At 39.2% G+C, this 11,864-nt stretch overlaps 2 protein-coding genes and 1 long non-coding RNA gene across 3 annotated transcripts in view; all 3 read left to right on the top strand.

Annotated features, from left to right (window-relative positions):
• The first annotated feature begins 161 nt into the window (after positions 1-161).
• Positions 162-2,639, top strand: LOC139731894 (uncharacterized). The gene is made up of 4 exons (XR_011710991.1): positions 162-273; positions 1,237-1,392; positions 2,175-2,322; positions 2,466-2,639. It is a non-coding gene; the product is annotated as an uncharacterized lncRNA (long non-coding RNA).
• A 451-nt stretch (positions 2,640-3,090) lies between these two features.
• Positions 3,091-11,864, top strand: part of LOC139731851 (zonadhesin-like) — a 66,064-nt gene continuing 57,290 nt past the window's right edge. The window contains exons 1-4 of the mRNA XM_071642726.1: positions 3,091-3,124; positions 3,527-3,735; positions 4,250-4,427; positions 4,954-4,989. Of these exons, the coding sequence (XP_071498827.1) occupies positions 3,091-3,124; positions 3,527-3,735; positions 4,250-4,427; positions 4,954-4,989 (457 nt within the window). The remainder of the gene's footprint in view (positions 3,125-3,526; positions 3,736-4,249; positions 4,428-4,953; positions 4,990-11,864) is intronic.
• Positions 7,713-11,845, top strand: LOC139731815 (uncharacterized). Its single transcript, XM_071642691.1, has 4 exons — positions 7,713-7,844; positions 10,404-10,497; positions 10,834-11,395; positions 11,773-11,845. Exons 1-4 carry the CDS (start codon positions 7,713-7,715, stop codon positions 11,843-11,845), a joined length of 861 nt encoding a protein of 286 aa, XP_071498792.1.

Raw genomic sequence — 11,864 nt, 5'->3', positions numbered from 1 at the left:
ATACAAACACATCACAAGACATTGTGATCAGGATAGCTTGGGTCTCTACAGCGTCATTTTGTTGTTGTTTTTGTTGTTGTCACTGTTGCTGCTGCTTTAAATTCCAGTTTGCAGGAGTAGTGAGACACCCTTTCCTTTTCCTGTCTGTCCATTCCTTTGCAGGAGATTCAATTGGCTCTGGACGGAGGAGTGTTCCTGGATGAAGTTGCAGTGAGCACACCAGTCAGCGTCAACTCAGGGCAGATTTATGTGTGGTCCTCTGGGAGAGATACAGTAAGTCTGTTGTTGGTGATATAGTTACTCTTCTCATTTTGAGTAATCTGGTTTGTTGGGATTGTATTTGTTTGTTTATTTGTTTGTTTTAACACAATGAATGCATGGATTTGACAGAGTTGCATGTACATATTATTTGTTTGTGGGCTATTGAAAATTTTGGTTATGTGCTCTGCCTCAGTTCAGTGGATTTGTGATATTTGCATGTCTGAAAAAAAAGCATATGAATTACTGCTCAAGGCAGACACCTACCCCTAGAGAGCAATGACAATTTTGTCGTTTTGGCTACAAATTTGAATATGGGATGTTGAAAACTTGACAGTAAAGGCTAGAGAAGACTTTGAGACACTCTGTATTCCTTGAAAAGAAATTCATCATATTTTACCTTTTGAAAGACATCCTATCTTAATCTCCAAGTCAAAAGCTTTCCTCTCAAAAATGTTCTTTATATGAATGTGCATATTTTGTAGTGTATATTCATCATTGACTGCATTAGATTTTGAATTCTGAGGTGCTAGTCAGTATTCAGAATGACATACAACTGTATATGGATTTTTTTCCTTCATTGATCATTTTACAGGATGTAATTTGCCTCTGTTATTTCCACCATTTAGATGCTTATCACAAAAAATGAAAATACCCTGAATCATTATAGCCTCCTCTGCATTGCATATTCAAGCCTCTTTGCTTCCATAAATCAAATTTCCCACCTTACTCAAGGGGCCAAACCTTCAAATTCACCCACAGCAAAATGTTTCATGTTGAAAAAAAAAACAACAAAAATATTGCATTTGATTTTTCATTATAGATCTATCAATTTCCCTGAAGAATACAATTTTCCATCAATTATGCGTATCCTTGACAAGATGTGATTGAGTTTTGTTTTTGTGGGGGTATTTTTCACTGTAACAGTACAAAACAGCAGGTGTTAAAATTTAATCTGGTGTTCCATTCTCATCTAAGCTTTTACGGACAGAGGCTGGCATACGGATAGAGTGGAACAACCGTAACAGGGCGACAGTCATCGTGCCTTCTGATTACCATGGCTCCCTCTGTGGTCTCTGTGGTAATTATGACGCTGATCCAAGCAATGACTTCAGACTACCCAACAATGAAGAGGTGAGTACACTATCCCACTTAGCAGTTGAAAGAGATTGATACTATTAAAATAAATAGGGCCAATGTTGTTTTACTCTATAGATTAGAAACTGGCTAGGGTTTTGTACTCTGTGGTGCTTATTTTATGTTTGTGTATTAATGTGTGCTGGTGTTAAAGTGAGTATAGGATTTGTATGTATTGTATTTTGTGTTTAAGTGTGTATAAGATGACTTGCAGTGATAAAGTAGACTAGTAATGGAATATGGCCTATTGTCAATTTTCTCTCCCATCCATCCCTTCATATACATTGATGTACAATGTATATATCGTCGCTGGGGTGACAAGACCTTGTATCTGCAAGTTTGGTGAAAATGACTTTTTTGGATTAATGGTCAAATAATAGGTTAAGTGATGTCCTGTCCAAATCCGAAATGTCTTACTCCAAAAATGAAGCCACCACGGCTTGTCAAAGGAAAGGCTATCCCATTCATCACAGTGCTTTGGCCGCCATGTTTTTTGGCTCTCCTGAACATTTGACATTTTGTAGATACGAGGTCTTGTGGCCCCTGCGACGATATATTTCTTCGTTTATTCATAATTTATTTGAGTGTTATATCATGGCTTTCATAGAATAAAAAAAAGAAAAGAAGGAGAGAGAAGAGAAGATATTCCCCATATTTTCCTGGCATGATATGAGCGATGCTATAGTCCCATTACATTCAACAACATGTGGACTCATTACCTCAGGATGTCCAATGAGTGTTAATAATCATGGGCCCCTATCGCCCTGACCCTTCTGCAGGTGACCAGGGGAGTGGACTTTGGCAACGGCTGGCTCCTCCCAGGACTCCTGCCAGACTGCACATCTACCGATGATCCCGACCCCTGCCAGGAGAGTGAGGATTACCTCTTTGCCCAGGATGCCTGTTTCACTATATCTGATCCCGATGGTAAGCTTCTCCTTGCCCTATGCCTTCCATCTCCTTTGCCCGAAGTATGCCCAAAAATGGTCAAGATTAGTTTTGTGCCATGTGCTTTGTCTTCCATTGATTGTGATTACATCCTTGCATTGTCTTTCTCTTGATGTTCTTAGGTCCATTCGCATCATGCCATCCATACCTTGACCCCACACCTTTCTTCGAGTACTGTTCATACGATGCCTGTGCGACATCACCAAACGACACTGTGGTGTGCGACGACGCTAGTTTCTATGCTGACCGATGCACTAGCCTCGGCTACCCGCCTGAGCAGTGGCGCTCGGAAGGCTTCTGTCGTAAGTTCTTGATGCCTACTACTCTCAGTTTTAATATCTTGCAGTAGTCTATATTGGTCTGTAAAGGCTTGTTAGTTACAATGAAGGAATGCTGGGTTTGATATCTTGCACACACACATGCACACACACACACACACACACACACATACGCACACACACAGAAATATATTTGCCTTCATCAAGGAGGTTGTGTTTTTGCCGGCATTGTTTGGTTTTTTTTTTTCTGTTTGCAAAATAACTCAAATAGTCATGAAAGGATTTGGATGAAGTTTTCAGGATAAGTTGGTAATGACACAAGGAACAGATTATTAGATTTTGTAGCGATGTGGATTACAGTCTTAATCAAGGAATTAAAAAAAATATATATTTTGAAAGATTATCATTTGCAAATATACTAGGGCCAACGAAGGAGGGAGTTCAAGCTGTGCTTATTTGAGATGTGGATATGCACACAGAGTGCAGCAGTGCAGGAAGCTGTGGTAGACTCACACTAGAAATCAATGCTACATGTAGAATGCTAGAAAGGCTTCTTTATCATAGGGAAATGGCACAGTTTTCAGCATGTGTGCATGAGTGGAACTGAGCCACTTGGTGGTGATCTGCACTTTCTGAGTGCTCTTCTAGTTATATATATATTTTTTTTTCATTTTTTCTCAGGGATGATCATAGACATTTTTTTATTTGTTACCATGACAGTCCATATTTTAATGTCTCGCATGCTTGAGAAGAATGTTACTCAAAGCAAACTTTACATCGTGGAACTCATGTTGCAAATACACAGCATGAACAGATTTTGCTTTGTCAAATGCTTATTTACTGTACCTACCTTTTTCTCACCCAAATTTGACCTGTAGTGCTTTCTTCTTTTTTTTTCCCTGCAGCTTTTGAGTGCCCGACAGGCTTTGTCTACTCCCCCTGCGCTCCTGTGTGTCCAGAGACATGCCAAGACTCCATTGGAGATTTGTGTGATGGCGAGTGCAGTGAAGGGTGCGTGTGCCCCGAGGGATCTGTCCTGGCAGACGGTGAATGCCTGCAGAGGGACCAGTGTGGCTGTCTCTTCACTGATGGAGATGTGGAATTCTACCAACCTGTGAGTTATTGGTTCACAATCAAGTCACTTTCTAATTTACCAATACATTCATATCTAAGTTTGATTGTGTGGGAGGCGAGAACACCATGGTTCATCACTGTTAAACCAGAAACATTCGCGACATGAACATTTTGCAAATTAGAGCCAACAGCCTTTTTACTGTATTACTATAGCCAAGGCACGCAAGGTATTGTGTGTAGACAAACACTTTCACATTCGTTTGACTCGTTTGAATCTTGGCTACTCGCGAAATTTGCGCAAGTATCATGTGCATGAAACTTTCAGTCTTTATTGAGTTCAGGAGAAGGTAATAATGTAAAATAAAAAGCAACAAAACACAATGAAGGTAGAAAATGAACTTTTACTTCTTTATCTACTACTCTATAGACTCCTATCGATACTCTTAATTGTGAATCTTCAAGATACATGCAGTTTGGGATTTAAAAAACTAAGGTCCATCAAACTGTATTCATAAGGATGAAATAAAGAATAAAGCTTATTCTCCAAACAACAGGTTGGGCAGGGCTATGTCTCAGAGGATTGCAGTATTATCTGTCTTTGTGCCCTTGGTGGCCAAGCACTGTGTGAGAACATGACCTGCGATGCCAACGCCTACTGTGGAGTGGAAGATGGACAGCGCCAGTGCATCTGCGAGGAAGGCTTCATCGGAACCGGACTGGACTGCATTGAAGGTCAGTAACAGATCGGCTTATCGGTTATGAGAGGTCACTAACCTGATTTGCAAGTCGAGGACAAGGAGGCTTATGGCTCCTTGCTGTGAGAAGGTATATTGCAATGTTATTCACTTCCCCCAAGGAGCAAATTACATTTCAGAAAAGGAAAAGAAGTATATCAGTTTGATACACTTTGTTTATGTTTACTGTTTGACCCCCTACACCCCCACCCCCATTTATAATGCCAGTTAGGAATATTGTGATTGAATGCAAAAATTCTGCTAATTTACTCATTTCTTTACATACGTGTACCTAGAAAGACACTTGATGAGCTTAATCATTCATCATGTTTAAGTGTCATTTGTTGTTACTTTTCATTTTTTAACCATTGCTAAAACTCATAAGAGTCTATAATGTTGAGCGTTGAGACAGAGAAACAGATCATGGCTGTTCCCTTTCATTACATTACAGGGGATCCTAAAAACTGTGTTTGACCAACAGAATTGTAATGACCTCATTCTTTTGTCTTCGTCAAATTTTCCAGTCACTGAGATTCCCACCACACCGATGATCACAACAGGTAAGTCGGTCACACTTGCCGCAAATCGCCCAAGGTAGCAATAGTTGCAAGCATGGTTATCATATTGGTTGTCATCGACTGCATTGGTGCTGTGGTTATTTTTCTAGCTAGAATCAGTTTCCTAGATGAAGTAGTTTCTTCTTGTATGCAAAAAAAGAGAGTTCTGTTATGAGAACTCCTTCATTTTCATAGTTTGCTTTGGGTGAATGGGCCTTTTACAAAAGCTTAGCGTGCTGTGCTTCTCTCAACCAGAAATGCCTTGCCTACAAGCAGCTGTCTTTTATGCAAATGTTTCAGGGTTTTTTAGTTTTTTTTTTTCATATTAAGGAATTATTTTTGACATCTTTGCCACAGCATAAATCGCCTATTATGCATAGTTACAAAGCAACAATAACAAGGATTTCATGTGTGTTTCATTTACCTCAGTTTTACTTTTGGTATCATTCTTCATGGTGACAATCTGGCTGAATGTCATTGTGTCATAATGAAAAAGGAGAATGCTCATCTGTTCATATCATATTAAATTGCTGTATGAGTCACCAAAAAGATTTTTTGTTCTAAATTATTTTCTTCTAGCCAGTGTTTTGAGGAATCTTGTGTGTGTGTGAATTTTTCTTCTTTTTTTGTGTGCATATTTTACCTTCCACACACAGTCTTTTTTTAATCATTATCACCCACTTTGTCACCAAAAAGAAAAAACAAACAAAAAAGAACAAAAACACACCAAAAAAACTGCAACAAAAGCATCACCATTGATTTATGCGTCATGCAGTATGTTTTCCTTGGCAACCAAAAGCAAATATTGATATTCAAAATTCCAAACTGTCCCTGGTAGCCATGCATCACAACAAATTGTGCATTTTACAGTGATGTATTTTAAAACTTTGAATGTCAAAAGTTCATGTTGAATGTAATCAGTGAAACACACTTTCTTCCAGGGCAAACATATATCACTGTATTAACACTAAACAGTGCCATAGTAGGCAGATTTTTTTCATTAATGGAGAATTTATATGCACAAAGTGCAATCTATATTTCACAAGCAATAAAATGATATAGTAAATGGTGAGTGCCTGCTTAGACTGTGCTTTTTGTGGTAGTTTCCTTTTAAATGTAAGATGTATGCCTTGTCATGGAATACTTGTTGCTGGTGCGGTGAATTAAGGTTGCAAATTTGTGAAGGGGAAGCAGTATGGTTACCTGCTTGTAAGTATATGTACTTGCCCATTTATATGCTAAAAGTTCTGTATAGCTGTTAATATGCTTGGACAGTTTAGATTAGACATGGTTTCTGCAAACATCAAGCTGCTTTGCTGTTTTTACTGAAAGTATCCAGCATTCATTACATTTTCAGCATTCTCTATAAATTTGAAGTTGGAAATTGATGTTCATGTTGTCATTGATTCATAGCCATAAACCAAAGAATCAATTTTTCATATCCATTTTCCTCAACAGCCCCTGGTTTTACAACAGATTTTAAAACAACAGTCTTTACCACTGACCTGACCACAATATTTTCCACTGACTTCACGACAGATTTTACCACAGACTTTACAACTGATTTCACCACCGACATAACTACTGATTTTACCACATCTGATATAATTACTGATTTTACCACAGCTGATATTACCACTGATTTTACCACAGCTGATGTAACTACTGATTTCACAACTCCTGACATTACTACTGATCCAACCGCTGATATAACTAGAGATATTACCACTGCTGGTTTGACGACTGATTTTACTACTCTTGACATTACCACTAAATTTACCACTGTTGATTTAATTACAGATTTAACCACAGCTGATGTAACTACTGATTTAACCACTGTAGGTTTCACCACTGGTTTTACTACTGCTGGCATTAGTACTGATTTTACCACCGCTGAAGTCACTACTGATTTTACCACTGCTGGTTTGACGACTGATTTTACTACTCCTGACATTACCACTGAATTTACCACTGCTGAAATCACTACTGAATTTACCACTGCTGGTTTGACGACTGATTTTGCTACTCCTGACATTACCACTGAATTTACCACTGCTGAAATCACTCCTGATTTTACCACTGCTGGTTTGACGACTGGTTTTACTACTCCTGACATTACCACTGAATTTACCACTGCTGAAATCACTGCTGATTTTACCACTGCTGGTTTGACGACTGATTTTACTACTCCTGACATTACCACTGCTGAAATCACTACTGAATTTACCACTGCTGGTTTGACGACTGATTTTACTACTCCTGACATTACCACTGAATTTACCACTGCTGAAATCACTACTGATTTTACTACTGCAGGTTTGACGACTGATTTTACTACTCCTGACATTACCACTGAATATACCACTGCTGAAATCACTACTGATTTTACCACTGCTGGTTTGACGACTGATTTTACTACTCCCGACATTACCACTGAATTTACCACTGCTGAAATCACTACTGATTTTACCACTGCTGGATTGACGACTGATTTTACTACTCCTGACATTACCACTGAATTTACCACTGCTGAAATCACTACTGAATTTACCACTGCTGGTTTGACGACTGATTTTACTACTCCTGACATTACCACTGAATTTACCACTGCTGAAATCACTACTGATTTAACCACTGCTGGTTTGACGACTGATTTTACTACTCCTGACATTACCACTGAGTTTACCACTGCTGAAATCACTACTGATTTTACTACTGCTGGTTTGATGACTGATTTTACTACTTCTGACATTACCACTGAATTTACCACTGCTGAAATCACTACTGATTTTACCACTGCTGGTTTGACGACTGATTTTACTACTCCTGACATTACCACTGAATTTACCACTGCTGAAATCACTACTGATTTTACCACTGCTGGTTTGACGACTGATTTTACTACTCCTGACATTACCACTGAATTTACCACTGCTGAAATCACTACTGATTTTACCACTGCTGGTTTGACGACTGATTTTGCTACTCCTGACATTTCCACTGAATTTGCCACTGCTGAAATCACTACTGATTTTACCACTGCTGGATTGACGACTGATTTTACTACTCGTGACATTACCACTGAATTTACCACTGCTGAAATCACTACTGATTTTACCACTGTTGGATTGACGACTGATTTTACTACTACTGACATTACCACTGAATTTACCACTGCTGAAATCACTACTGATTTAACCACTGCTGGTTTGACGACTGATTTTACTACTCCTGACATTACCACTGAGTTTACCACTGCTGAAATCACTACTGATTTTACCACTGCTGGATTGACGACTGATTTTACTACTCCTGACATTACCACTGAATTTACCACTGCTGAAATCACTACTGATTTTACCACTGCTGGTTTGACGACTGATTTTACTACTCCTGACATTACCACTGAATTTACCACTGCTGAAATCACTACTGATTTAACCACTGCTGGTTTGACGACTGATTTTACTACTCCTGACATTACCACTGAATTTACCACTGCTGAAATCACTACTGATTTTACCACTGCTGGATTGACGACTGATTTTACTACTCCTGACATTACAACTGAATATACCACTGCTGAAATCACTTCTGATTTTACCACTGCTGGTTTGACGACTGATTTTACTACTCCTGACATTACCACTGAATTTACCACTGCTGAAATCACTACTGATTTAACCACTGCTGGTTTGACGACTGATTTTACTACTCCTGACATTACCACTGAATTTACCACTGCTGAAATCACTCCTGATTTTACCACTGCTGGTTTGACGACTGATTTTACTACTCGTGACTTTACCACTGCTGAAATCACTACTGATTTTACCACTGCTGGTTTGACGACTGATTTTACTACTCCTGACATTACCACTGAATTTACCACCGCTGAAATCACTACTGATTTTACCACTGCTGGTTTGACGACTGATTTTACTACTCCTGACATTATCACTGAATTTACCACTGCTGAAATCACTACTGAATTTACCACTGCTGGTTTGACGACTGATTTTACTACTCCTGACATTACCACTGAATTTACCACTGCTGAAATCACTCCTGATTTTACCACTGCTGGTTTGACGACTGATTTTACTACTCCTGACTTAACCACTGCTGAAATCACTACTGATTTTACCACTGCTGGTTTGACGACTGATTTTTCTACTCCTGACATTACCACTGAATTTACCACTGCTGAAATCACTACTGATTTTACCACTGCTGGTTTGACGACTGATTTTACTACTCCTGACATTACCACTGAATTTACCACCGCTGAAATCACTACTGATTTTACCACTGCTGGTTTGACGACTGATTTTACTACTCCTGACATTACCACTGAATTTACCACTGCTGAAATCACTACTGAATTTACCACTGCTGGTTTGACGACTGATTTTGCTACTCCTGACATTACCACTGAATTTACCACTGCTGAAATCACTCCTGATTTTACCACTGCTGGTTTGACGACTGGTTTTACTACTCCTGACATTACCACTGAATTTACCACTGCTGAAATCACTACTGATTTCACCACTGCTGGTTTGACGACTGATTTTACTACTCCTGACATTACCACTGCTGAAATCACTACTGAATTTACCACTGCTGGTTTGACGACTGATTTTACTACTCCTGACATTACCACTGAATTTACCACTGCTGAAATCACTACTGATTTTACCACTGCTGGTTTGACGACTGATTTTACTACTCCTGACATTACCACTGAATTTACCACTGCTGAAATCACTACTGATTTTACTACTGTTGGTTTGACGACTGATTTTACTACTCCTGACATTACAAGTGAATATACCACTGCTGAAATCACTACAGATTTTACCACTGCTGGTTTGACGACTGATTTTACTACTCCTGACATTACAACTGAATTTACCACTGCTGAAATCACTTCTGACTTCACCACTGCTGACATCACGACAAAATTTACCACAGTTGACATCTCCACAGACTCCACCACATCTGAAATCACCACAGATTTTACCACTGCTGAAATCACTACTGATTTTACCACTTCTAGTTTGACGACTGATTTTACTACTCCTGACATTACCACTGAATTTACCACATATGATGTAACTACTGACTTCACCACTTCTGACAGTACTACAAAATTTACCACAGCTGACATCTCCACCACATCTGAAATCACCACAGATTTTACCACTGCTGAAATCACTACTGATTTTACCACTGCTAGTTTGACAACTGATTTTACCACTCCTGACATTACCACTGAATTTACCACTGCTGAAATCACTACTGATTTCACCACTGCTGGTTTGGCGACTGATTTTACTACTCCTGACATTACCACTGAATTTACCACACCTGATATAAGAACTGACTTCACCACTGCTGACATCACAACTAAGTTTACCACAGCTGACATCTCCACAGACTCCACTACGTCTGAAATCACCACAGATTTTACTACTGCTGACATAATTTCTGACTTTACCACTTCTGGTATCAGTACTGATTTTACCTTAGCTGAAAGAACTACAGTTTCCACCACGGCTGGTGTCACTTTTGATTTTACAACTGGTGATATTACAACTAAATTTACCACTGCTGAAATCACCACAGATTTTACCACTGCAGATATAACTTCTGATGTTACCACTTCTGGTATCACTTCTGATTTTACCACAGCTGATAGAACTACTAGTTTCACCACTGCTGATGTCACCATAGCTTTTACTACTGCTGACGTTACGACTGATTTTACCACAGTAGATGTAACTACTGATTTAACCACTGTAGGTCTCTCCACTGATTTTACTGCTGCCAACATTACTACAGATTTTACTACCGCTGATGTCACCACAGATATTACCACTGCTGATATTACTACTGACTTTACCACTACTGGTGTCAAAATTGATTCAACCACTGTCGACATCACTTCTGACTCAACTTTGAAAATCTCTTCTGATTTCACCACTACTGGTGATGTAACTACCGATTCTACCACTGCTGGTATAACTACAGAGTTCACCACTGCAGATGTAACTGCTGATATTACTTCTGCTGGTGTCACCACTGATTCTCATACTGCCGACCTTACTACTGACTCTACCACTGCTAACGTCACTCCTGATTTTACCACCTCTGACATTACTAGTAATTCTACCACCTCTGACATTACTAGTAATTCGATTACTGCTGAGATCACTACTGATTCTGCCACTGCTGGTATAACTACTGATTTCACTACTGCTGATGTGACCACTGATCTTACCACGGCTGGCATCACTACTGATTTTATTACTGAAGGTATCAACACTGATTTCATCACTGCTGATGTAACTCATTATATTTCTACAGCTATTGCTACATCTGAGTTTACCACTGTTGATGTCATGTCTGATGTTCCTTCTAACTTTTCTACTACATATGTCACTTCTGAATTAACTACTGATGGAAAAGTAACAACAGATTTCACCACAGGTTTACAAACTGTTCAAACTGCTGAGCTTACTACAGCAGAACTTGGAGATGGTACAACTAACTTTACCGAGAAACTTACCACCGATGCAGCCACTGACATTACTACAGAGGCAGCGTCTGACCTTACCACTGATTCTACCACAGAATATATACCATACCAAAGCACAGAGTTTTCTACAGAATCGTTTCCCGGCCAAATGACATCCTCTGTAACTGACTCAAGTCCTGATGTTACCCCAAGAAGAAGCACTTACATAGTCTCTTCCCCATCAATTACTGATCTGACTCTAGATTTAACCACAAATTATTTAACTACGCTGAAAACCCAGTTGCCTCTGTCTACTTTGGACATTTCTACAGATAGGACTGGTGCAGAGGCAACC

The sequence above is a fragment of the Diadema antillarum genome, unplaced genomic scaffold (genome assembly GCF_040938485.1).
Source record: "Diadema antillarum isolate AM-2024a unplaced genomic scaffold, OU_Dant_1.0 seq00000386_RagTag, whole genome shotgun sequence".
In the NCBI taxonomy this organism is placed as follows: domain Eukaryota; kingdom Metazoa; phylum Echinodermata; class Echinoidea; order Diadematoida; family Diadematidae; genus Diadema; species Diadema antillarum.
Note: the sequence above shows the minus strand (reverse complement) of the source record. Positions and strands in the feature narration are given on the sequence as shown.